The sequence below is a fragment of the Delphinus delphis genome, chromosome 6 (genome assembly GCF_949987515.2).
Source record: "Delphinus delphis chromosome 6, mDelDel1.2, whole genome shotgun sequence".
NCBI lineage: Eukaryota > Metazoa > Chordata > Mammalia > Artiodactyla > Delphinidae > Delphinus > Delphinus delphis.
In genome coordinates this window covers 31,419,284-31,446,392 of record NC_082688.1, presented here as the reverse complement: position 1 = coordinate 31,446,392, position 27,109 = coordinate 31,419,284, and the positions used below count along the sequence as shown (strand labels likewise).

Here is a 27,109-nt window from a genome sequence, read left to right as displayed (position 1 = left end):
AAGGGGAAGCTGGGACGAAGTGAGAGAGTAGTATTGACATATATACACTACCAAACGTAAAATAGCTAGCTAGTGGGAAGCAGCCACATAGCACAGGGAGATGAGCTCGGTGATTTGTGACCACCTAGGGGGGTGGGATAGGGAGGGTGGGAGGGAGGGAGACACAAGAGGGAAGAGATACGGGAACATACGTAATAACTGATTCACTTTGTTATAAAGCAGAAACTAACACACCATTGTAAAGCAATTATACTCCAATAAAGATGTTAAAAAAAAATATAGCCATGCAAGGGAGAACAGGCCAGTTTTAAAATAAAATCATACAGTGGATTCCTCATACTTGTCTCACAGTGACATACATACCTTGAAAGAAGATCAGATCGTGTTGTCCTCTTAGGATAGAGTGTCTTTTAAGATACCTAACATTGAGGGATGAGAGAGGATGATGTCCTGATAATGAAATGATACCAGGTCACTTTGTAGTATTTTACTCATTGACAGTAAGAAGACTGAATGGGGGCTTCCCTGGTGGTGCAGTGGTTGGGGATCCGCCTGCCAATACAGGGGACATGGGTTCAAGCCCTGGTCCGGGAGGATCCTACATGCCGCAGAACAACTAAGCCCGTGCACCACAACTACTGAAGCCTGCACGCCTATAGCCCGTGCTCTGCAGCAAGAGAAGCCACCGCAGTGAGAAGCCCGTGCACTGCGGCAAAGAGTGGTCCCCGCTCGCCGCAACTAGAGGAAGTCCCGTGCGCAGCAACGAAGACCCAACGCAGCCAAAAATAAAAATAAATAAATAAATAAAATAAAATAAAAAAACAAAAACAGAAAAGAGAACTGAAGAATAGACCAAATTTGTTTAAAAAAAACAAAAGAAGACTGAATGGTTTAGTAGTTAAAGGCTTTGGAATCAGGTATATCGGATTGGCCAGTTTTTGGCTATGCCCTTTGGAAGTTACTTAAAATTTCTAAGCCTCATTTTCCTTATTTGTAAAAAAAATAATAATGGTACTTGTTTCCTAGTGTGGTTAAAATTAAATGAGCTAGTGTATGCAGAGTGCTGAGCACAGTGCCTGTTACACAATGTGTGTTTAAGAAATAGCAATTGATGCTATTAGACTGTACACACCATTAGGTTTGGGACTCTGCTCTGCCAACCACTCTCTCCCTAGTGCCTAGTAGCATAAGGCCACTTCCAGTAGCTACTCAGTAAATAGTTTTTGAATGACATGTGATCATGGCCAACTTTTCCCTCTTCTTCAGACCAGAGGTGTTTCTTAAATGCTACAGAATCTCTTTTCTGCATTCTTGTAACTCCAAAAAGCAGGTGATCTTTTTTTTTTTTTGTCTAAGCATTTATAGTGTCCACAAGAACCAGGCCATAGTATCACGTGCATTTCCACTGGTAGGTGTATGTGTTTGAGTAGCAGGAAACAGGCAGAGATGAACACCCTTTAGGCACAGTCCTATTATTAGGTTAAAATCTTTTAGCATTGTCCCATCATTAGTTTGTTTATTTATTGCCTATTTGGTACCAAATCCTACCTGACACTGGGGTCTCAAATTCAAATATGACATGGATCTAGCCTTCAAAAAAACATACAGTCTGGTGGCAGCGACTGACAAATAATACACAATTAAAATATAATATGAAAAATGCTATCATACGTAGATATGCATGAGGTGATTTGGGACTTCAAAAAAGCACTTCAACCTGAAGGGGGCATGGAGGACATTGCAGGAGGAGGGACAAGTCTTACAGGGACATTTGTGCCAACCCAGGAGGTTGTCCTCTGTCTTAAAGGCAGTGAGAAGCCATTTAAGGATTTAAATAAGAACGATGTGGTCAGATCTGAAAGCCACCCTGGTGGCTTGGTGAAAAATGGATTAGAAGACTGAATGTTAGGAGACTGTGTATGAGTGAACAGTGAGAGCCTGAACCAAGTAAAGAAGTTGTAGTAGGAATGAGATGAGGAGATAAGTTGCAGAGAGAAAATAGGTGGCTGAATCCATAGGTTTTGGTGACCAGTTGGGTATGAAGATGGGAATGTGGGAGTTGGTGGAGGGTCATGGGAAGGAAGAATCAAGAGTCTCCCTGGTTTCTGGCTGATGCAGAATTGAGTGGGGAAGGAGAATGGGGGCAGGAGGTTTGCGGGGACATGATGTACTGAGCTTAGTAATGCTTGTTCTCAGGTGCCTGTGGGCTATCCTCTTACCTAGTAGGCTACTGGGTATCTGTGGTTTTGGAACTCATGAGACAGATGCACATTGAAGGTGTGTTTGGGAATCATTCCATCTCTAGCGTATCCCTTCTAATTCCTACTCAGCAGTCCTTCCACCCCACTGGGCCTCCAAGTAATTGATCTCTCACCCTGCATGTCCTCATCGCCTCCTTACTCAGCTTAACTCGTGGTCAATCCTTGCAGTCCGTCTCTTGCTTCATCATATACTCACTTGACAAAACTATAATCCAGGTTCATTCCAGCTTCCCGCCTGCTGTATACCTACACTCACCAGACTGACTGGTCTCACTGACCTTTATACTCAGTGGGCCCTGTATACTGCCTGCAGTCACTCTATAACTGCGGTCCATTCATCCTCCTGTCCTAGATAAGGTGACTGCTTTATACCGTCACCCCTCTCTTCAGACTCACTCCTCTCTCATCCTCACTCTCAGCTGATGATCTTGTTTCCAAGTTCACTGAGAAAACTGAAGCAATATGAGGAGAATGCCCACAGACTTTTTACTATCACTGCCAGCAGTGCTCCCCCCTTTTCTTCTTATCATATATTCTTGTGTACATATATTTTTTAATATATTTGTAAATATATTTTTATTTCTTTTACCTTGAAAGACCTCTACCAGCTACTGTCCCATTTCTGTCCTTTCCTTTGTAGAAGAACTCAAAACAGTTGTCTATAATCTGTCTTCAGTTTCTCACTTCCCATCTCTCATGAATCCATCCCAATAGGCTTTTGCCACCCAGCACTTCACTGAGACTGTTCTTGTTACTAAATTCATTAGTCAATTCTCAGTCTTAAATTACTTTTGAACGATCAGTGGCGTTTGACCTCCTGTGTGATAGACATTCTTCACTTGGCTTCCAGGACGACACTCTCTTGGTTTTCTCCTACCTCACTGGCCATTCCTTTCAGCCTTCTTGCCTGGGTCCTCTTTTGCTTCCTGGTCTCTCAGTGTTGGTGTACCACCAGGATCCAGCCCTGGTCCTTTTCCTTAGTGATTCCATCCAGCCTCAGGGCTTTACATGTCATATGCTAATGACCCCCATCCCAGACCTCTCTCCTCAGTGTGGGACTCACAGATCTCTCTCCCTCACTGCCATTTTCACATGGTTGTCTGACACCCCAAGCTAACAGGACCTAAGCTGATCTCCTGATCTGTCTACCCTCCCGTAAACCTGTTCCATCTATAACTTCTCCATCTCAGTTGATGCCAACTCCATCTTTTCATTGGTTTAGACAAAACACTTCTGATACATCTTTGACTTCTGTCTCTGTCGTACTCCATATTTAGTCAGTTGAAGAGTCCTGTTCGCTCTATTTCAGAATATATCCAGAATTTGATTACTTCTCATCATTGTCACTGCCATTCCTAGTCTAGGCACCATTTTTCCCCTCTGGCATTATGCAGTAGCCTTCCTGATTGTATCCTAAATAGTCCATATTCAACACAGCAGCCAGAGTGAGACTTTTAAAATAAAAGTCAGTTCATGTCCTTCTTCTGCTAACGCCCTTCCAGCAACTCCTCCATCTTCTGAATGAGGAGAACTTCACAGGTGGGCCCCTTTACCTCTCTGTCTTGGTCCCCTGCTTCCCTTCGGCTGTCCCACTCCAGCCATACTTGCTATTTCTTGGACACACCGTGCACTTATGCTCCCACCTCAGGGCCTTTGTGCTGACTCTTCCTTTGCCTGTTATGCTGTCCTCCCACTTGTCCACATGGCAAACTCCCTGACCTCTTTCACATCCTTACTCACATGTCTCTTACTGAAGCCTACCTTGACCACCTTACTTAAAGCTGCAGTCCTCCCTTCCTGGCCCATACCTGGCATTCATGTTATCCCTTAGTTCTCTCTCTCCTCTCTCTTGTGTAGTACATGTCACCTTCTAACATAACCATTTAATTTGCTTAGCGTGTTTCTTGACCCTCCCTCCCTGACTAGAGGGTAAACAGGCCAGAGATCTTTGTTCACTGATGTAACCTAAATGCCCATTATAGTACTTGGCACATGTCAGGTTCTCAATAAATGTGTTAAATGGATGAGTGAATGAGTCAGCCCATGAGGCCATGGGAGTGAATGAGATTACTATGGAGGGTATGGGGATGAAAGAATAGGCAGTAGAGGACCAAATGTCTGGATCTGCCTTTATCCAGCAACAGAAAAAGTAGTGCTAACCTAGAAGTTAATACTCTGGGTATTTGGAGAGTATAACCCTAAAGTCAGGTGCAGAAAATAATGTCCAGGGAGGATTGCCTGAATCATATATGGCCTATACATTTTTTTTTGTTTGTTTGTTTTGGTGGTACGCGGGCCTCTCACTGTTGTGGCCTCTCCTGTTGCGGAGCACAGGCTCCGGACACGCAGGCTCAGTGGCCATGGCTCACGGGTCCAGCCGCTCTGCGGCATGTGGGATCTTCCTGGACCGGGGCGCGAACCCGTGTCTTCTGCATCGGCAGGCGGACTCTCAACCACTGCGCCACCAGGGAAACCCGATATTCTGATTTTTAATCTTTGGGTTAAGCTAAAGTGTCAGAGAGCTGAATAACTAGGACATTGTTATAGCTCCCTATGGAACTATTTTTATTTCACTGAGCTTTGAGTTTTAGCTGTTAGCCTACCATGAAAGGCATTATTTTAAATAATCCTATGAGACTTCATTATTGAATTTATTGCAGCTGTATTATTGAGGGAAGTTCCCTGTATGAGAAAGTACCCTCCTTTTTTTTTTTTTTTTTTGGTCACACCACACGGCTTGTGGTGATCTTAGTTCCCCGACCAGGGATTGAACCTGTGCCCTTGGCACTGAAAGCACCTAGTCCTAACTACTGGACTGCCAGGGAATTACCAGAAAATACCCTCTTTAAGTGAGGACTAATGAGATAAAGTTCCCTTAAATTTATTAAAAATAGTAACTGTGATTCTTTATTTTTTTAAATTGAAGTATAATTGATTTACAATATTATATTAGTTTCAAGTATACAGCATAGTGATTCAGTATTTTTATACATTATAGTCCATTAAAAGTTATTACAAAATAACGGCTATAATTCCCCGTGCTGTACAATATCCTTGTTGCTTATCTATTTTAAACATAGTAGTTTGTATCTCTTAATGCCATACCCCTATCTTGTACCTCCTCCCTTCCACCTCCCCTCTGGTAACCACTAGTTTGTTTCCTATATCTGTGAGTGTGTTTCTTTTTTGCTATCTACATTTATTTGTTTTATTTTTTAGATTCCACAAATAAGTGATATCATACAGTATTTGTCTTTCTCTGACTTATTTCACTAAGCATAATATACTCTATGTCCTTCCATGTTGCTGCAGATGGCAGAATTTCATTCATTTTTATGGCTGAGGAGTGTTCCATTGTATATATATATATATAGCACATCTTCTTTATCCATTTGTCTGTTGATGCACACTTGGATTGCTTCCGTATCGTGGCTATTGTAAATAGTGCTGCTATGAACATTGGGATGTATGTATCTTTTCAAGTTAGTGTTTTTGTTTTTTTCTGGATATATGTCCAGGAGTGGAATTTCTGTGTCATAAGGTAGGTCTATTTTAGTTTTTTGAGGAATCTCCATACTGTTTTCCATAGTGGCTGCACAATTTACATTCCCACCAACAGTGTAGGAGGGTTCCCTTTTCTCCACATCATTGCCAACATTTGTTATTTGTGGACTTTTTGATGATTGCCATTCTGATAGATGTGAGGTGATATCTCATTTTTTTTTTGTTTTACATTTTGTTAATAAATAGAGATGTTGAGCATCTTTTCATGTGTAAGCCATCTGTGTGTCTTCTTTGGAAAAATGTCTATTCAGGTCTTCTGCCCATTTTTTTTTTTAATTTTTAAAATTTATTTTTATTTTTGGTTGCATTGGGTCTTAGTTTCGGCACGCAGGATCTTCATTGAGGCATGCGGGATCTTAAGTTGTGGCGCGAGGACTCCTCGTTGCAGTGCGTGGGCTTCTCTATAGCTGTGGCGTCTGGGTATTCTCTCTCTAATTGTGGCACGCAGGCTTCAGGGCATGTGGGCTCTGTAGTTTGTGGCATGCAGTCTCTCTAGTTGAGGCGCGTGAGCTCAGTAGTTGTGGCATGTGGGTTTAGTTGTCCCATGGCATGTGGGATCTTAGTTCCCTGAGCAGGGATTGAACCTGCGTCCCCTGCATTGTAAGGCGGATTCTTTACCACTGGACCACCAAGGAAGTACCTTCTGCCCATTTTTTGATTGGTTTGTTTTTTTGATATTGAGTTGTATGAGCTGATTATATATTTTGGGTATTAACTCCTTATAAGTTGTATTATTTGCAAATATTTTCTGCCATTCATTAGGTGGTCTTTTTGTTTTGTCTGTGGTTTCCTTTGCTGTGCAAAAGCTTTTAAGTTTCATTTGGTCCCATTTGTTCAGTTTTGCTTTTATTTCTTTTGCCTTGGGAGCTATATCCAAAAAAATATCGCTACGATTTATGTCAGAGTGTTCTGCCTATGTTCTCTTCTAGGTGTTTCATGGTTTTCAGGTCTTATGTTTAGGTTTAATCCATTTTGAGTTTATTTTTGCATATGGTGTGAGGAAATGTTCTAATCTCATTCTTTTACATGTAGTTGTCCAGTTACTGTGATTCTTTTGAACAACTGGCTTGATTTCATTTTGTGGAGATTGTATTTTGTATCAGTGATTTTATCTCTTTTCCTTTTCCTCTTCCTTTTTCATTTCCTTTTCCTTCTCCCCTTCCCTTTCCTTCTCCCCTTCCCTTTCCTTCTCCCCTCCCCTTTCCTTCTCCCCTCCCCTTTCCTTCTCCCCTCCCCTTTCCTTCTCCCCTCCCCTTTCCTCTCCCCTCCCCTTTTCCTTCTCCCCTCCCCCTTTCCTTCTCCCCTCCCCCTTTCCTTCTCCCCTCCCCCTTTCCTTCTCCCCTCCCCCTATCCTTCTCCCCTCCCCTCCCCCTCCTCTCCCCTCCCCTTCCCTTTTCCTCCCCTCTCCACCCCTCCCCTTTCCCTCCCCTCCCCACCCCTCCCCTTTCCCTCCCCTCCCCTCCCCTCCCCTTTCCCTGCCTTCCCCTCCTCTCCTCTCCTCTCCCCTCCTCTCCTCTCCCCTTCTTTCCTTCATCCAATGGTTTTTAGTGTATTCACAGAGTTGTGTAGTCACCACAGTCAGTTTTACATTTTATTACCCCAAGAGGAAACTCTATACCCTTTAGCTATTATTCCCAAATCTCCCCATCCTCCTCAGCCTTAGACAACTAATAATCTACTTTGTCTCTATAGATTTATCTGTTCCGGTCATTTCATTTAAGTGGATTATATTCATATAATATGTGGTCTTCTGTGTATTTCACTTAGCATACTGTTTCCAAGGTTTATCCATGTTGTGGCATATATCGGTATGTTGTTCCTTTTTGTGGCTGAATAATATTTCATTGGATGGGTAATACCACATTTTTTAATCCACTTACCAGTTGATGAATAGTTGGACTGTTTCCACTTTTTGGCTATTATGAATAATGCTGCCTTGAATAATTTTGTGCAAGTTTTTGTGTGGACATATGTTTTAATTTCACTTGGGTAATTGCCTAGGAGTGGAATTGCTGGGCTAAATGCTAACTCTATGTTTAACTTTTTGAGGAACTGCCGGACTATTATCAAAAGTGGCTGCATCATTTTATGTTCTTTACAGTAACCTTGCCATCACTTGTTATTATCTGACTTTTTGATTTCTAATGGCTATATTAGATACCTCATCATACTGTGGTTTTGATTTGTGTTTCCATGATGACTAATGATGTTAGTGCTTATTTGTCATTTACCTATCTTGTTTGGAGAAATGTCTATTCAGATATTTTGCCTATTTTGTATTTTTTGGTCTTTTTGTTAATGAATTGTAATAGTATTTTTATATATTCTAGATACAGTCTCTTATCAGATATATAGTTTGCAAAAATTTTCTCCTGTGGGTTATCTTTTCACTTTCTTGATAGTGTCCTTATGTACAAAAGATTTAATTTTGATTTAGCCCAATTTAACTTTTTTGTTGTTGTTTTTGTTGTCATATGAAGAAATCATTGCCTCATCTAAGGTCATGAATATTTACTTTCCTTTTTTCCCCCCAAGAGTTTTGTAGTTTTAGCTCTTACATTTAGATCTGTGATCCATTTGACTTAATTTGTGTATGTTGTGAGAAAGAGGTCCAGCTTCATTCTTTTGTATGTGGATGCCCAGTTGTCCCAGCACCATTTGTTGAAGAGACCGTTCTTTTCCCATCAAGTTGCCTTAGCACCCTTGTCGAAAATCAGTTGACCATAGATGTATGGGTGTATTTATGGGCTCTCAATTATGTTTTCTGATCTGTATATCTACTGTACTACTATTTTCTGTCTGCTAGGAAGCTTAGAACCCAGTGTGCAACCTTCTGGCAGGCGGCTAGGAACCTCAAGGGTAGGAATTGTGGACTCACATCACCCCTGGCTTCCCCTGTTTACTTCCAGGTTTCTTTCTTGCTATGTGTGTTTTATTAAAAATTATTTTTTGTAATGAAGTGTGGGTCATTAATAAATATCCTTATACGTCAGATGTTTTATTAATCAGTTCTAACCGAAGGCTGGCTAATTTACACATTTTGCTTCTGTCAACTAAAAAATGGGAATTTTCTATTAAGTATCTTAAATGTTTCCCCCTGTCAAGTTACTATCATCACCTGATGTTGCCTTTTTATTTACTCTTAATTGGAATTCAGATAATTTCTAAGATTCACACCTATTTGACTGCTTGGCTGTGTTTCTGTCATTAATAACTTATTTTCATCTCCCCCCCTGCATTTTAAGTGATTGTATTATGTGTACTGAAAAGTTATCTTGAATATAATTTGGTGTTACGTTCAGAGAACTGTAAATGTTTATATCTATTTATTCAATAATCCCACTTCCAAGTATCTAGCCTAAGGGATAACACTAAATATAGAAAAGTGCACATTCATCATAATATCCACCACACCTAATCCATAATTCTGAAAAATGGAAAATAACTGATACGTCTAAGAGCAAGGAATAGATATGTTAGCTGTATTATAGCCACCGAATGGGATATTGTGAATCCATTTTTAAATGGCAGTAATAAAGTAGTATAAAGACTACTTAGCAGCTCTAAAATTAATGTGATATAATGATAAGTGGAAGAAGCACTTTATACAATAGTCATATTAGAAAGAGTAGAAGGAAATACAATGATGGCAATGTTTTTTTTTTTAGATGGTGGGAGAGTGCCTGATTTGCTGTTTTTGTTTAAGTTTGTCATTCTTTTGTATGTTTTAATTTTAAAACCTGGAATTATTGAAATTTATAGGAATCCTTTTTTTTTCCCTTTTTCAGATGTGAATCTGGTTACACTGGACAGCACTGTGAAAAGACAGACTTTAGTATTCTCTATGTAGTGCCAAGTAGGCAAAAGCTCACTCATGTTCTTATTGCAGCAATTATTGGAGCTGTACAGATTGCCATTATAGTAGCAATTGTCATGTGCATAACAAGGTAGGTAATGGCATAAGAAACACCAACTTTCAATTAGAGGTGGGTAGCTGTGTTCAAGAACCTTGAAACACTCAAAATGATAGGGACTTTATGTCCACCAGCCTATTAGGAAGAAATCCTAGGATCAGTTCTCTAAGGTTTCCACGTAGGTCTGACCTCTCAGTGTCTTGCTGCTTTAGAATTTGGTCAAGAACTCACTCCCAGGGTTACAGGCTGCAAGCAGAGGAAGCGGGAGGATATTCAGTGGCATAAAGGAATTTCGAGATCTTAGAACTATGTGTGTGCTTCAAGCACTGAATTTAGGGACAGCGATGGTAGCAGAATGGTCTGCACATGCACGTAAGAGCCATGCAGAAACGTTTTAAGTCCTGCAGAACTGACTAGGTCTTATGCCCTAAGAATATACTTTATCCATAGTAAATATAATAAGGGAGGAAATCAGAGGTTAAAGAAAACTGCTTTTTTATATGTTGTCTTAACATTACTTCATTTTCTGGAATACAGTCATAAATATTAAACTTCAAAATTCTCTATCATAACTAAAACTGTTGGAGTTTATCATAACTAGCCCCCAAACTAAAGGACGTATTTGGAGTGCAATTAGCCTAAAAATGGGTGTTTTCCAGGCTGAGTGGAAATATGTAAGTCAGAACTGAACTGGACCTGGGAGATGTAAAAGCAAATTAAGTTCATCTTGTCTTTATGCTTCCCAGTCTCATGTCTTTTCTTCTTGCTTGCTTTGTCCTACCTCCTTTAAGGCTTGGTTCAGAGTCCCATAAACATCATCTCTATACTTTTCTGTATTACTCTGGGCAGAGGGTTGGAATTTATCAAGTGCAGATATTGGCAGGCCATAATGGATTTATGGCTCTTCTATCCAAAGACAGGATAGAAGCAGATCTTCAGTGGTCTCAGCCATCTGGAGCTAAAATGATAAATCTAGAAATGATAAAAAATATTCTCTGAGAAGCAGATATTTTTCATAAAATTTAAGCACTAAAGCCAGTGGACTTTTATTCTGTAGAACAGATGATCTGCCCTTAGGCAAGACTACTGAGTATAAAATTGGACAGTAGATTAAAGTAGAGACATAATATTATAAAAAATAATGACAGCACAAAGAGAAAATAGAAAAAAAAAACTACATGTAACAGCAGGGCTGCCTGTGGCTATTTAACATAGGCTCAGAGGTTAAGTAATTTGCCTGTGGTCATCCAGCTAGCAAGTGGAAGTGTCTGGATTTGGATTTGGTGCTGCCCCATTTCCTAAATCATTCCTCTTTCCACTGAACCACCAAGAGGAAGAGGGTCTGTGTTGAGTCATCTTGGGAAATATATTTGCCAAGTATGACCATTGCATGGGAGCAAGGTTCAAACTTGATTTTGTAGTGGTTCAGGGTTTTTGAACGGGGGAGGGACTTGGTATGAACCCTTTTTCCAGAGCATTAATCCGAGTGTCATCTGAAAAATTCACCAGAGGAGAGAAAATGTGAGGTTGGGGGAGACCATTTAGGACATCATTAGAGTAAAGCAGGAGTGGAGTAATAGATGATTTTGAAGATGAATGAAAGAAATAAGGTAATTAGGTAAAGGGAAGGGAAGATTTTGAGACCCAGTGACAGTGCCATCTTTAAGATCAAAGGATGTTAAAGTCAGCAGGGAGTTATTTTGCATTCAACCCCTTCATTCTAGAGAAGTGAGGAAACTGGAGCCCTGGGATGGGAAGTATCTTAGCCAAGATCACAGAGATAGTTCAGCCCTTTTACAGATCGTATCCAGCCTTTTGTCCAGCTCTCTGCTTTGATTCTCACTGTGCTGTAATCCTCAATGACTAAATTAAAGATACCCGGCAAGTAGTTTTCAAGGTAGTACCCCGCCCCCCCCCAATTTATACCCCAAATGCATTTGCTGCCTTCACAGACACGTCAGCATTGCCATATATTTATTTTTAACTGTGTTACAGTGTCTACACTGCCCTCCATCTCTATGTCTGAAGGGTCAACTCATTGAATTTATCATAGATCTCTCCCTGAGGGTTTTTTATTGTGGCATTTTCTCCTCTAGAATGTCTTGCTCATGTGGATTTAGGATATTATAATTATGCGCCTGGACTTATCTGCATTGCATTTTTAAGGAGTGCCTCTCCCACATAGTCCATTACGGGACAGCTCTTCACTTATCCTGGGGTGGCTGTTACATATGAGGAATCTTCCTTTAAAAGGATGTTCTCACTGACCCACTTATCAAGACTGCATAAGTGAAATTTTCTTCTTTTATGCTTGTAATCTTCTTTAATGTTGAACATCACCTTAGCCAGATCCCTTTATTGTATAGATGAAAAAACCGTGGTCCCGGGAAGTTGGAACTTGTCCAATGTCAAGGTGAGTTTGTGACAGTTGCAGAGGGTTGCTTGCCCTCTCAACCAGTGTCCCCATTTATGAAATGGAGATGATTCCATCACTGTCTACCTCCAAGTGTTTTTATGAGGATGAGTAAGATAAAATCTGTGAAAAACAGTTATGTAAAATGGAAGCGTTACCATCAAGGCTTTTAAGTCAAGACAAAGTAGTGCTCTTTGAAACTGAATAAAAACCTGGAACCTTACAGTAGAAGCACTCATTCTCTCAAGACTTTCTTTCCATTAGATTATAAGTTCCTTGCTGGCAGAGATTTTAGAGGTTAGTCCAACTTTAATATTTGCTTATAGGAAGAGGAGGTTGCACAGCTAGTTTCTAGCAGAGCCCAAACTCAGAATTACTGGAACTCATCTCAGTCCCTTTATTCCATGTTGTGTAGCATAGCACTTTGTGCACAGTAGGAGCTGATATGTTTGCATTCTAGTGGGCAAGCACAAGAGCAGTGACGGCACGATGAGCTTTATACCCCCGCGGAGGAACATGTACGGAACAGTGAGAGCAGAGTCGAGGAATATCCCTTATGCCCCGGAGGGCAGTTCTATTCTGGGTTCTGTGGTGTGCCCTAGAAGGGTGTGGAACGACTTCTTCTTAGTTACTGTCTGAAATTGCTAGGCATTTCCTGTGTATTCTGATCTGAGGTTAATAAGCACATTTCTTCCTGATTTCTCCTTCATTTAAGCTGTCCTTGTCATTTTTGGGGGTGTCATCATGCTCAGGGAAAGTACATAAGCCAGGAGCCTTTCTACTGTCACGAGTTTATATGTTAGCAGTCACTGTGTCTTGGGAGCTGCCAGGCCAGAAGAAGGGTGGGGATTCCTCTCGGGGATGCACATGCACCAGGGGAGACTCCAGGAGTGAGTTCCATTTGTATTCATACCTGCATCATATATCAAACCCTCTTACCTCCCAGCTTTGTAGAGAAGATGGCAGTCTGACATGTTGGTCTCTCATCAAATAGCGTCTGTTTCCCTTTCATGTGGTCACATGCAGTATGGCTTTACATGTGAAGTGTGTGTTACTCTGGAAACATTTGAAATATCCTAAACAAAATGACATTTTTCTTTTTTTTTTTCTTAATTCAACAGAAAATGCCCTAAAAACAATAGAGGACGACGACAGAAGCAAAACCTAGGTCATTTTACTTCAGATACATCATCCAGAATGGTTTAAACTGATGACTTTTATATGTACACTGACCATGTGATGTACATTTGTCTTTTTTTAAAGAATGGAAATATTTATTTCAGAGGCCTTATTTTTGGACATTTTTAGTGTAGTACTGTTAGCTTGTATTTAGAATATTCAGCTACAACAGTTTTGGACTGTTTAGTAGTCTTTGTTTTATGTTTTTAAATACAGAAATTGATTTCACAAATTTGTACCACATGGTAATTCTAAGACTTGTTCTTTACCCATGGAATGTAATATTTTTGCAAAGATGGACCACTTCACAAATGGTTATAAAGTCAGACCCACTTCTTCCACAATGACCACAGCAAATGACCAAGCATGAACTGAAGGTAAAGATGTTTACAGATTACTTTTCTTACAAAAGAAAATCTAGAAGACTCTGTGTTTAGACATTTCAATGTTTTTGAGATTTATTAACCGATTTTTTAGACACTGCCTATCGCATGAATTGTAAAGCTGTGTGTGTTAGATGTAAAATATTTATAAGGTGTATGGACTGGAATTTGATCCTTTCTCTCCTTGAAAAAATAATTCTGAATTTTTAAAAGTATATGGTAGCAATGATGGAACGGATCACTGAAAAGTAGATTTAGGTGTTGTGAAAATAGTCTGTTTAACAAACAGATTGGAATAAAGCTTACGCTATCATTTAAACTACTTCTATACACATTCATTTTTAAAGAAATATTTGTTTTAACATAAATAAACCAATTGTATCAGTGTTTGTGAATAAATGCAAAAATGATTGTTAACGATTGGTGCTCTTCACATGAGCTTAAAAATCATCTAAGACCTCTCTCCAAATTTGTCCTGTAGTAATAGCTATACTAATAGATTGTTGGTGTTTAAAGATCTGAAGTGTGAATAGAATGTATTCAGCTGTTTAACATGTAGTTTAGGTATTCAGAAGTATGCATGTAGAATTTAAGAATATGTTCAAAATATTAATTTTAATATTTGGTTTGGAAAAGCATGTTATAATATAATGTTTTCACTATACGGCCTCTGTTTTGGTGTGTTTATTTACTGCATTCTTTGATATTGACATATCAGTATGTTTAATATGTGAAATTAATAGAAAAAGCAGATTTCAGTTCAAAATTCCCATTTGCTTTTACAAATACTGCTTGAAATTGTCTAAAGGTAGAAGCTTCACCCAGCGCTTGGAGTTTGCCTTTTTGGTTATTTGGCTTCGAGGCTTAATATTAGTAACATGGTGGCCTTAGGGAACTTTTTTTTTAAAAAGCTTTCCTCTTCTACCCACACAGTCTTATTTGAGTCCCTTAGTCATCAGTAAGCATGTTTGGAACAGCACCCAGTGCTTTTGCAAGGGTTCATATTGCAGAACAGTCACGTATGGGTATTTGTAGTTACAAATACTTGACCAGTCTCCAGGGGTGGGGTTTCCAACCCTTTAAACAACCCTGTTCCCTGTTATCAGGCTAACTTCTTGCTCTCAGTGCCAGAATTGATTGCGCTAAGACATCTTTCACTGAGAAATAAATAAAATGGAACATAATGGGTCTGCTTCAAATGCTGATAAAATCCACCAGAATCGCCTGTCGAGTGTGACAGAAGATGAAGACCAAGACGCTGCTCTTACCATCGTGACTGTGCTGGACAAAGTAGCTGCCATCGTGGACAGCGTGCAGGCCAGCCAGAAGAGGATAGAGGAGAGACACAGGGCGATGGAAAATGCCATGAAGACCGTCCAGATTGACCTGCTGAAGTTTTCGCAGTCACACAGCAACACAGGTTATGTCATTAACAAGCTGATGGAGAAAACGCGAAAGATCAGTGCTCACATTAAAGAAGTGAGGGCCCGAGTGGAGAAGCAACAAACTCACGTCAAAAAAGTTGAATCCAAGCAAGAGGAAATAATGAAGAAGAACAAATTCCGTGTGGTAATATTCCAGGTAAGCTGGCACCTGTGTTTAGCTCGATTACTGCTGTCTCTTTCGTCCTTTAATGGCCAACAGGTCTTGTCAGACCTGTCACAAGGTAACGATTGTGTATATGTGTGTGGTGGAGTTCTGTATCATCAGAGATCTCAGGATAAAACCATTTCTATGTTAACTGGTATACGATCATGTCAGTGTTTTGAGCTTCTCAGCCATTTCATGTAATATGAACTGTGGATCATAGCTGAGTCTATTTCTTGCCTTTGAAACTTAATATTGGTAAGCTGCTTTTGGCATATTAGCTGTATTAGCATGATGCCCTCTCAAAGCCTTTGAGAAGGTTAGGACTAGAAGATATCTAAGAAGCCTCCAGTTTAAAACACCTCTTTGTTATAGAAAAAAAGAAACTGAGGACCTGTAGCTCTGCAAAGTGGTTCTTTCCCTTATTATGGAGAGCCCAGAAAGCCCTAAACAGTAAAATGTAAACTTTTCAGAATATAATTTGTCTATTGGAATTTTTACCTATAATAATGTATAAGTCACAATAATAAGACAAACGGTCTATTTCTTAATGAACAATCAGACAGTTGTTCTTTTTCTTATAGTTATATAAATGTAGGAGTCACATAAGTAATTCCTTATATTTGATTACCAAGTCTTTACTTAGCTGAATTCTTTTAGCTGCACTGCACAGCTTGTGGGATCTTAGTTCCCTGATCAGGGATCGAACCTGTGCCCTCTGCAGAGGAAGCACAGAGTCCTAACCACTGACCGCCTGGGAAGTCCCTACTTAGCTGATTTTACATGATAGTTTTTGTGTGGCGTTGTGTGTTGAGATAATAAGTTCCTATCTTACTCTGCACTTGATACTCATATTTTTTGAAATAGGAACACATCCATGGTGAATGCCTAATATCTATAATATATTTTAAAACTCTTACAAATTAAAAAGGAAAAAGTTGAACTTTCATGGTAGAAAAATTGGAAAGTCATTATCAGTCGGTTCACAAAAGACAAAGTAAATGAGCAAAATTCCATTTTCACCTATGTAAATATTTGCAGTTACTGAAACATTCGCAGAGTTTAAGAGTAGGAAATAATAAGCACTTAAATATTCTGCTGGTAGAATATTAAATGGTACATTTCTGGAGGGCGGTTTTGGTATTATGTGTTAAGAACCTTAAAAATTCGCAAACCTTTTGGCCCCAAAATTTAATGTCAAAGAATTTGTTGTAAGCATAAAATCAGGAATGTGTGCGGGCATGTTCACTGGTACATATATGCAGTGTTATCACACTGTATTTTTAAAATTAATGTATGCCCATATGCATAGGGAAAAGGCCTAGAAGAATAAAAACAAATTGAAATAGGAACACAGTTGGTAGGTAGTTGAAAGATACCAGGGATGTGGGCCATAACTCCCGGGGCATTCTTTACACTTTAGTCAATTCTCCATAGCCCACTGTTGGCTGATAAGGTTACACGGGGATGGCAGAGTGGTATTTTGGATCTGTATTTAAGAGCCTGTTGGTTATTTAGGAGGAAGAATGGGAGGAGAGAGAGGGTTGCTTACTTCAAAGGTAGTCAAGTTCGACTATGCCATCTGAAGGCCTTTACCATTTCCCTCTCCTCCCAGGTCCCTGGAAGTCCTTCTCCAGACTTAAATTTTTGAAAAAAAAAAATCAGTCATCTTACTCTCAGAAGCCAGTTGTAGTATATGTAATGGGGATCTAAATTTAGTACTGGAGAATGTAGTATCCATTCTTGAATTCACTTTTCCACGGGCATTAACAGTTCATTGCAGCTCTATTTACAATAGCCAGGACATGGAAGCAACCTAAGTGTCCATCAACAGATGAATGGATAAAGAAGATGTGGCACATATATACAATGGAATATTACTCAGCCATAAAAAGAAATGAAATTGAGTTATTTGTAGTGAGGTGGTTGGACCTAGAGTCTGTCATACAGAGTGAAGTAAGTCAGAAAGACCATATGCTAACACATATATGTGGAATCTAAGAAAAAAAAATGGTTCTGATGAACCTAGGGGCAGGACAGGAATAAAGATGCAGACGTAGAGAATGGACTTGAGGACACGGGGAGGGGGAAGGGTAAGCTGGGACGAAGTGAGAGAGTAGTATTGACATATACACACTACCAAACGTAAAATAGTTAGCTAGTGGGAAACAGCCACATAGCACAGGGAGATCAGCTCGGTGCTTTGTGACCATCTAGAAGGGTGGGATAGGGAGGGTGGGAGGGAGGGAGACACAAGAGGGAAGAGATATGGGAACATATGTATATGTATAACTGATTCACTTTGTTATAAAGCAGAAACTAACACACCATTGTAAAGCAATTATACTCCAATAAAGATGTTTAAAAAAAACAAACAAACAGTAATGGGTATAACTCACCCTCCACTTGCATGGGGCATGCCAGGAAACATTCTTGGTATCCAGCATTTCTCCTGAGAACCTTTGTGTGAAGAGTAGACCAGGTTAACAATCAAGATTTACAAAGGCTAAAGAAAGCAGAGGAGTTTCTGAGAAGTTCTAATTGACCCTTGTTTGTCTATTGACATAATTCTTTTTTTTAAAAGTTGTTTCTATATTCACCTGTTTATTCCCTGAAAGTTGCTATTTTTTTTCTTTGAGCACCTACAGTTACTTGAATAAATAGAAGATTGTATGAAAAAGGAAGCGAGAGGCACTAGTGAGAGACATAATGCTATGAAGAGTGTGAAGTTAAGTTGTTCAGAGTAAGCAGCACTTTATCTATAAGCAGTGGCTATCTCTTGTAATGGGAGAGCATGTAAAGAAAAGATAAATACCAATGGATTCAATGATTCATTAGATATTAGAACACTGTATACAGCATTCATATGGGTTTAACAGTTAGAAGTCATATGCTTAACAGTTAAAAGTCATATATATATGTGTGTGCATATATATATATATATATATATATTTTTTTTTGGCCAAACTGCGCACCTTGCAGGATCTCAGTTCCCCAACCAAGGATTGAACCCAGGCCACGGCAGTGAAAGCTCCAAATCCTAACCACTAGACCACCAGGGAACTCCCAAAATTCTTATAATTCATTCTTACAGTTAATATGTTTAAGTGGCTATATTGAGATTGCTCCTTCCACTAAAATTAACTTGAAGCTGAGTAATTCAGCTCTAGCATACTTTCATTTCGATTTGGGTTTTTCCTCAAAAAGATTTCCCTAGATATATCTTTTGGTGGCAAGTCTTTATTGCTATTTTATCTCCCACCGTTGTGTACGGCAGAGCTTTCACCTAATGTGGACACTGGCATTGAAAAAAATTATCTGCTCTTTATCATACAGTTATGATTTCTCCTTGAACATGCTTTCACCTTAGCAACCTCCTCACCATGAAAGAAAGCCAGGAGGCTTCCCATATCTTCTAACAATTTTGCTTACTAACCACATGCCCGTGCCTCCCAAATGAGGTATTTGGCCATTCCCTAATGATAAGTCCCGGACTTCTAAATATTCGAAATTCTCTTAGCAGTATTACTTTGATAATCAAGGCCATTATACTCTGACTCATAATACTCATTTTGTTACAAAAATCATCTTTTTACCTAGAATTTTACATGAAAAAATGTATAATAATTGTATTTGGAAATCAACTATAATTCAACCCTATAATTTTCAATTATTATTACAGTGTATTCACCACTAACTCATGGTATCTTTGACTCAGAGGAGTTGCAACAAATAGATTTACATAGCAGGTACTTTCTCTGTCTCTACCCCTGTTTTGTTTTGTTTTTAAGCCTGAGTTTGTTGTGCAGTTGAAGAAGGGTTTGTGATTCTTGAGTTAAGCCATAACTGATTGCTTCACAGCAGGATTGTGAGGGTTTTTTCATATGAAACAGTAATTATTGTTTGGCTCCTTTTCTAATTATACCTACTCAGTCCATACCCACCCACTCAGTGCTGCTGAAGCTACTCCCTGTAGTAGGTGTCAGGAAAGGAGAGGAATAATGTTGCTGCTTCTGATTCATCAGAGAGCTATGAGATACCCACTCTACCTTTTTTTTTTTTTTTTTAAGTTCCTAGACTCTCCAATCCTGTAGCCAAAGAATTTAATTTTAAATAAGTATCCAGAGAAGTAAAGTTCTGGGGATACGTTCTTGACTATCAGGATGATAGGTTTTGGAATACGTATAAATGTATTTCTTACACAGTAAATTTTTTGGTTGAACAGATTTAATCTGGATCTCAAGTAGGAGCACAGTTTCTTTTAGAAATTTCAACTCGTGGATTCAGTTAAAAATCCCATGATCTTTAAAGTTTTTCCTGTTTAGTTTTAGAAATAACCCCGAAATAGAAAGTGGGGGTCCTTTAGCAGCCATGTTTCTGGCCTGGTTCTCAAGGTTACCAGTGTCTGCCATGTTCCCAAATCCAATTTGATGAGTGCTTTTACCTTTTTGACATATTTGTCATAGTTGGTCCCTCCCTCTCTTCTTGAAACTTTTTTCCCCTTGGCTTCTGGGGGTGCCTCTCGCTCTTGGATTTCCTCCTGCCTCACTGGCTGACATTTATCCTTTTTGGTTCTTTCTCATCTCTTCCTTCCTCTTCTTCTTTTTTTTTTTTGAATTATTTATTTATTTATTTGGCTGTGCTGGATCTTAGTTGCGGCACATGGAATCTTAGTTGCCCCGTGCGAGATCTTTGTCGCAGCATGAGGGATCTTTAGTTGCAGCATGCAGGGTCTTTAGTGGGATCTAGTTCTTTAGCATGTGGGATCTAGTTCCCTGACCAGGAATTGAACCCGGGCCCTCCTGTATTGGGAGTGTGGAGTCTTAGCCACTGTATCACCAGGGAAGTCCCTCATCTCTTCCTTCTTATCTTCAGGTCCAAAATCCATTTATGTATCAATAACACCAAAATTCAAAAATCTGTAAAAATAAAATTTTTATCGTAACTTATTTGGCAGCAAGACCTAGCTTTACCTGAACTCAGTGGATGCCAAAACCCAACCTCAAGTAGCATGAGGCTGTTTATACTCTTTGTCCCACCTTAGAGTGAATGTTTGTATTTTTTTGCCACAAAAAGGTTTCTTCCCAAGATCTCACTGGGAATGTTATGTAATATATTATTTTCCCCAAATCTGAAATATTCTGATTTCTGAAAGGTAGCTTGGTTCCAAGGAGTTTTGAATAATGGAGTGTAGACCCATTCATTCAATCTCTTGGTGATCTCTTTCATCTGGTCTCATGATTTTTAGTTTCATCTTTATGTTAATGATGCCTAAATTTATCTCTAGTCCAGATCTCTCTCCTGAATCCCAGACTTATGTACTCAGCTGTCCACTCAACATCTCTGCTTGGATGTACAGTGGGCATCTCAAAGTCAGCATGTTCAGATCCCATCCTTCCCCATCTCAATGAATGGCTAATCTGTCCTTCAGCTGCTCAGGCCCTGGACTAGAGAATCATCCTTGACACTCTCCACATCTCAATCTAGCAGCAGCAGATCCTGTTGGCTCCTACCTTCAAAGTGGATCTGGAATCAGGCCACTTTTCACCACCACCTCTGTCCACACCCTGATCCATCTCTTACCTGATTGAGCTCAGTGGTCTCTAACTGCTGTCCCTGCTTCTCATCTTGCCCTCGATAGCCTCGTTTCAGCAGGGTGACCCTTTTACAACATAGGTCAAGTCATATCACTATCCTCCTCAAAACTTTTTAGAAGGCTTCCTATCGCACTCGGAGTAAGAGCCACGGTCCTTATGATCGGATACAGAGCCCTACGTGAGCTGGCCCTCCCACTACCTCTCTTACCCTCTCTCCTCTTGCCCCTTGGTCACTCTGCTTCAGCCACACTGCCTTCCTTGCTGTTTCTCGTTTCCTCCCAGTTATATGCATTACCTTCAGGTCTAGACTTGGATGTCACCTTATTAGTGAGGCCTTTCCGAGCGTCCTCCCCAGTCACTGTGTATCCCCCTGCCCTGCTCTATTTTTCACCTTAGCACTTATCACCATCCAACATACTATGTAAGTAACTTGTTTATTTCTCTCGTCAAGAATACAAGTTCTTTTACTCTTTTTTTTTTTTTTTTTTTTTTGCGGTACACGGGCCTCTCACTGCCGTGGCCTCTCCCGTTGCGGAGCACAGGCTCCGGATGTGCAGGCTCAGCGGCCATGGCTCACGGGCCCAGCCGCTCCGCGGCATGTGGGATCTTCCCGGACCAGGGCACGAACCCGCATCCCCTGCATCGGCAGGCGGACTGCCAACCACTGAGCCACCAGAGAAGCCCTTTTACTCTGTTTTATTCAAAGAGGGAGGTTCTCAGTTCCTAGACTAGTGACTGGTGCATGGTAGGTGCTTAGTAACAATTTGTTGAATGAAGGCGTATGCTTCTTATTTGTTCCAACCGTCATTTGTTGAGTATACCTACTATGTACAAGGCACTCTGATAGATGCCAGGCATAAGACATAAATAAGATACATCTCTGCTTTCCTGGAAGCTATTATTTAGTGAAGGCCTCAGGGAGACATATATAAATGAGTAGAGTTCTGATTCAATTCAGACTGTGATAAATGTTATAAGTAGAGGAATGCATGTGTCATTATGGTATAGATTGGAGACAGGTTTGACCTCTGGGGGAAGTTGGGGATATTTGAATTGACTCGAAGAAAGATTTTATTCACAAAGCTGGAAAGAGGTGAAAGGTAGCAAAAACCACGTTTATAAAGGCATGCAGGGATGAAAACAGTATGTGTTTAAGGAACTCAGAGGGGTTGTGTTGCTGGACTGGAGGAGTGGGAAAGTAGGTTTTGCTCAAACTGGAGAGCCTTCTAATTATACTGAAGAATTTGAACTCTGTCCTTTGAGTATTGGTGAGCTCCCCAATGTTTTAAAGTAGAGAAAGCATGTGATCAGAGCTATGTTTTAGAAACATTTCTCAGGAAGTACTTTGGTGATGTTTTAGAGGTATAAGTATTGCACGAGTTCAGGCCTGAGATGACAGGGCCTGAACTAAGACGTTGGTAGAGGCAAGGAGGAAGGAGGCGGGAACAGAAGAGTTAGTAGTTATTAAGCAATATTATCGACAGCGCTTAGTGACCAGTTGGAAATGGGATGAAGAGAGGGAATATTTGGGACCATGCTTCTGAGGTTTTTCTGGGTGGCACCTGGAGGTATTGGTGCTGAGAGGTCCAGGAAAGGATGATGGCTGGGCCTTGATTTTTGGATATGTGAAGTTAGAGGTTCCTGTGTTACATCTAGGTGGAGAAGTCTTTCTGACATGTAGAAATGGGTTTTTATCTTAGGGGAAGGGGAGAGGTGAAGGTAAAAGATTTGTGAGTCTGCTTGCCTGGATGTGAAGGTAGAGCAGTGGATAAGTTTGCTCGGGGTGAGCTTGGGAGATGAAGAAAAAGAAACCCTGAGAAATGCCAGCATTTAGGGAGTGGGGGGAGGATAAGCAGCCCGTGGAGGAGATTGAAAAGGCGTGGCCGGAAGGTTAAAGAACCCATCGCTAACACGCTTGCTTTCTCTCTCCTTCAGGAGGATATTCAGTGTCCAACGTCCCTGTCTATCATGAAAGACAGAAGCTTGACTGCTGAGGGTCCAGAGGAGGAGGATGATATCTTCGATCCCCCAGTTGATCTGTCTTCGGATGAAGAATATTATGTTGAAGAGAGCAGATCTGCCAAGCTTAAAAAGTCAGGCAGGAAGCGCATTGATAATATCAAAAAGGCCTTTTCCAAAGAAAACATGCAGAAGACACGGCAGAATTTTGACAAGAAAGTGAACAGAATTAGGACTAGAATAGTGACGCCAGAGAGGAGAGAGCGGCTAAGGCAGTCAGGGGAGAGGTTAAGGCAGTCAGGGGAGAGGCTGAAGCAGTCAGGGGAAAGGTTTAAGAAATCTATTTCTAATGCAGCTCCTTCAAAGGAAGCTTTTAAGATGCATAGCCTTCGGAAAACTAAAGACCGTGCTGCGGCCGAAGGTCCCGAAGAGGTCAGGGAGATAAGGGTGGACATCATTGCCAGGAGCGAGTCTCTGGGCCCCATCAGTGAGCTGTACACCGAGGTGCTCAGTGAAACAGACCCCAAGGAGGCCAGAGCCTCACATCCTCCCCGAGAAGGTGGGGAAATCTCGACCCCCGAGCCTTTAAAAGTTACTTTTAAACCCCAGGTGAAAGTAGAGGATGACGAATCTCTTTTGCTAGATTTAAAGCAGTAATTATAAAGAGGAATTAAGTATATTATAATTGTAAGTCTCCTTAATCACACAGTTTTAGTTTAATTAGCATAGTCATTTACATGTATATGCCATATAGGAAAACATAAGTGGTATGGCTGTCTCATTTCTTAGGTTTAAAATTTTAAAGGTAATACAATTATTAATATACATTTGCTTAATTAATATACACTTCCTGGGGAATTCTTTTTTTTTTCCCCTCCCCCAGGACTTACATGATTCTATCAGCTTTCTCTCTTAGGTCACCTCTCATGGCAGCTGTGTGGATTTTTAAGTTCCTTTCTCTTGCCCATCAGAAAAATAGTTTCCTAGTGAGGCCCAGTTAGGTGTTCGGTAGTCTACAATAAATGAAGGCCAAATTTATGGCCATGATTTATTTGCAAGTGAACTCTCGATTTTGGTCTAGATTAATATTGTGGCCAAGCTCAAAGGGGAATAAGTCACATGTGTATTTTATCTGTATGTTCACATCAATAGATTTTTTAGTAAATTAGCAGTCACACCCCTTTTTGATGCCTTTGCGTAAAAACGTTGAAGTGCTGGACTTGAGCGTTTAGTTCTGGCATCACAGCTTTGCTTACAGGGAGCCACTTGGCAAGTCGTCTAATGGTCTGGTCAGTACAACGGAGAGGGTTCGCCTGTCCTACCCTTCTCAGAGGACTGTTGTGAAGATAAGGAAATGTTATACATTCTGGGGGAACAAGAGCTATTTCCAGAGAAAACAAACCCCACTGGTTCCTCAAAAGCAGAATCGAAATAATTCCATCTTCTGAAAAAGTCCTGAGCTCCAAGCAGTGAGGACCTAGGTCGGACAGACACTAAAGTTGGTCTTCAGAAGCGTTTTCACAGAATCAGGAATCAAAAGTCAATGTTTGGGTGACATCTTTTTTGTCAAAGACTAAAACCAGACCTTGGGTTTGAGTTGGGTCTTAAAACGTTTCCTGGAAAATTCTTTTCTGATTTTCTTCTGATTCAGATCTCTGGTGGACTGGAGCAGCATTGTTTCGAGCAGCATGAAGCCTGCAACTGTGGCTGTGTCTTCCAGAGGGCTTTCTGAAGTCAGCCCTTGTGCAGTGCTTGGAAATGACCTCAGATGCTTCTGATTTCCAGAGTGAACCCCTCAGGGCCCATCCGTCCAAAACAGTATTCGTAGGTGTTCATCATAACTGCTTTGGGAGGAAGCCAGATTCCACTTATTTGTTAGCTGTAGACCTAGCCAATCTAGAAGTAGATATTATTGCTAAAGAAAGAGAAATGGTCATAACGGTCCTGCACTTGTGTATGTTTAAATCTTCTGGTTTGTAAAAGGGAAGAAATGATGGAATTGTGGAATTTGAAGAGTTTGGACAGCAGTCAGCTTTCAGTCAGTTTTGGATGCTCAATTAGTAATTAAAAATTGTACACACACACACACACACACACACACACACACACACACACACAGAATCAGCTTTAAAATATTTAACTCAGTTACCCAGCTGTTTGGGTTTGGGAGTTTGATTCAGCATCATTTCCTCTTCACTCTGCGTGAATACATAAAATCATGAATTGTTAATCTCATTATCTTTTTTTATTGAAAACTAAAGTGTATACAGCTTTGAACAATACTTTAAAAGGAATAATTTTTAAAATGTTAGAGTTTAGAAAGAGCTTGGATGCCTAATCACACATTTCCTTAAAGCCATAATAAATTTGAATTTAAAAAAGACATTATTACAAAGTTTGATGTCAGTGTCCTTTTTGTAAATATTTTTACTAATAATGAATGCAAACAGTATGGCATGTATTTGATACAGTAACCCTATAGATATGTTTCTAGGTTAAGCAGAATGTAAAGAAGTTATATGCTTTTTTTTTTCTGGCCCTACACAGTCCTACAATTGAGCAAAATATCACTGTCAAGGAATTTTTGTAAAGTCCATTTGCTTACTGACCCATTATATAAGCAGACTTGATATGTTATGGAACATTTCCCACATAGGTACGTTTGAATTTTGATTTAGAAGGCATTATAGCCTGGCCAGCTCTTCATCATGGTAGACTCTGAACAATTTCATGTTCCCAGAGGTTCATTGTAACTTACACTGCTTTCTTGGTACTAGGATTTTCCCCTACGTGTCACTTCTGTCTCTCAACATTTCCCCCCATGTTTAGAGCGTTCCTCAATTCCACATTCATGATTTTTTTCTCCTTTCACCCCATTCTCTTGACATAAAGAATGTCTTTATTATAGGCTGCAGAATCATACATCTTCACTTAATGCAAGGAATATAGTCAACATTCTCTATTTTTAAAGTTTCAGACGACACAGATTTTCTCCTCATTTTACTCTTCTGTGTTTTTGAAATTATATGTTAGATTTTAAACAGTTTATTGAAATAAAACCATTAGCAGGATTTCTCCCCTTTTCTTTCTGTGAGGCAGAACAATGCGACATCCATAGACACCCAGGGCATGGAGCCCACTCTCAGGCTCTACTATAGAATAGACAGACGAGAAGAGGAAAGTGCAACTCTGTCTCCTGCACATGATGGATCCAGAGGCTTTCCTCTCAGGGTCTATGGTGGCCTGGTTCTGGGCCATAGGTTAGAGAAAAGGGCCCAATGTAAATAGTGATAAGAGGAGCATGAAAATTCAGCTTGTTGAGAGCGTATTTGTGGTGTGTGTAAACTCCCTTGAATGGGTTTTCATAAATTAAAAATACAAACCAAACTACAGTATTTCATTTTGACTCTATTGTTTACCTTCCATGTACGTATAAGGGTTTGGTTCAGAACAGTCTGAAGTTCACTGTGATTCTATCAGCTAGAGAGCATGGGTCATTTATGTAAAATATTTCACAGAATCACTGTTAACTCTACAGTCCCCAAACATGAAATTATTGGCCCTGTTTTTCTTCTGAGACATGTTTTCTATAGCTTTTATTGAACCCTACTAAAAATATTATAGGTTACAATCCCCCAATAATTGCTGTGGCATATCTGGGTCAAGACTAGGGAGAATGACCACTGTGGTCTCATCCTCAGTTCTGTTGGAATTTGGGGCATGCTAGTATCTGGTCTGTAGTGAATGAAAAATGAATAAGCCTTAGTGCTGAGTTTTGTGTGTCATTCTTGTGACCACTTCTGAGTTATGTGATTTCTGAGGATTTATAGCTGTCCTTAGCATGTCAGAATCCTTCAGTGTATTTCTTGGGTGGATAGGAGATCTAGGATAACTAGCTCTTCACTGTGAGTCTCTTAGGACATCCAAGGATCCCCAAGAGAATAGCTTGGAGTGGCAGAACATCCTCAGGCTTTGAATTTACTCTGGGCATCTTCCTAAACTCAGCTGTGCTTGTCAGGGGCCGTCCTAGACTGCTCTGCCTCTTGATGCCTTTGCTCATGCCGTTGGGTCTCTCTTGTGGTTTGGGAGATGAGTTTCAAGTTCAGTGATAATGTCCATTTCCTTCTTTTAGCTTTGCTTGGTTACCTCCCACCCCTTAAGAAGGGTGTGATTAATTCCATATAGTCAATATACATGGCACCTTTGATCTGCCAGATTCTGTGTGAGGCACTGAGAATTCAAAGATGAATAG

The 27,109-nt window shown here is 40.1% G+C and overlaps 2 protein-coding genes across 2 annotated transcripts in view; both read left to right on the top strand.

Annotated features, from left to right (window-relative positions):
- The window catches only part of TMEFF1 (transmembrane protein with EGF like and two follistatin like domains 1), a 94,551-nt gene extending 80,184 nt beyond the window's left edge, over positions 1 to 14,367 (top strand). Inside the window, exons 9-10 of the mRNA XM_060014423.1 lie at positions 9,614 to 9,772; positions 13,274 to 14,367. Of these exons, the coding sequence (XP_059870406.1) occupies positions 9,614 to 9,772; positions 13,274 to 13,358 (244 nt within the window). The 3' untranslated portion in view covers positions 13,359 to 14,367. The remainder of the gene's footprint in view (positions 1 to 9,613; positions 9,773 to 13,273) is intronic.
- A 520-nt stretch (positions 14,368 to 14,887) lies between these two features.
- On the top strand, positions 14,888 to 25,233 carry CAVIN4 (caveolae associated protein 4). The gene is made up of 2 exons (XM_060013359.1): positions 14,888 to 15,295; positions 22,834 to 25,233. The coding sequence occupies exons 1-2, from the start codon at positions 14,888 to 14,890 to the stop codon at positions 23,512 to 23,514; spliced, it is 1,089 nt and encodes a 362-aa protein (XP_059869342.1). The 3' UTR covers positions 23,515 to 25,233.
- Positions 25,234 to 27,109: the final 1,876 nt, after the last annotated feature.

What these genes read in the sequence shown, in the direction of transcription:
- CAVIN4 (XM_060013359.1), top strand. Translation starts at nt 14,888, where the DNA reads ATGGAACATAATGGGTCTGCTTCAAATGCTGATAAAATCCACCAGAAT. An exon ending in TCCGTGTGGTAATATTCCAG is followed by an intron (nt 15,296 to 22,833) that starts GTAAGCTGGCAC and finishes TCTCTCCTTCAG; the next exon opens with GAGGATATTCAGTGTCCAAC.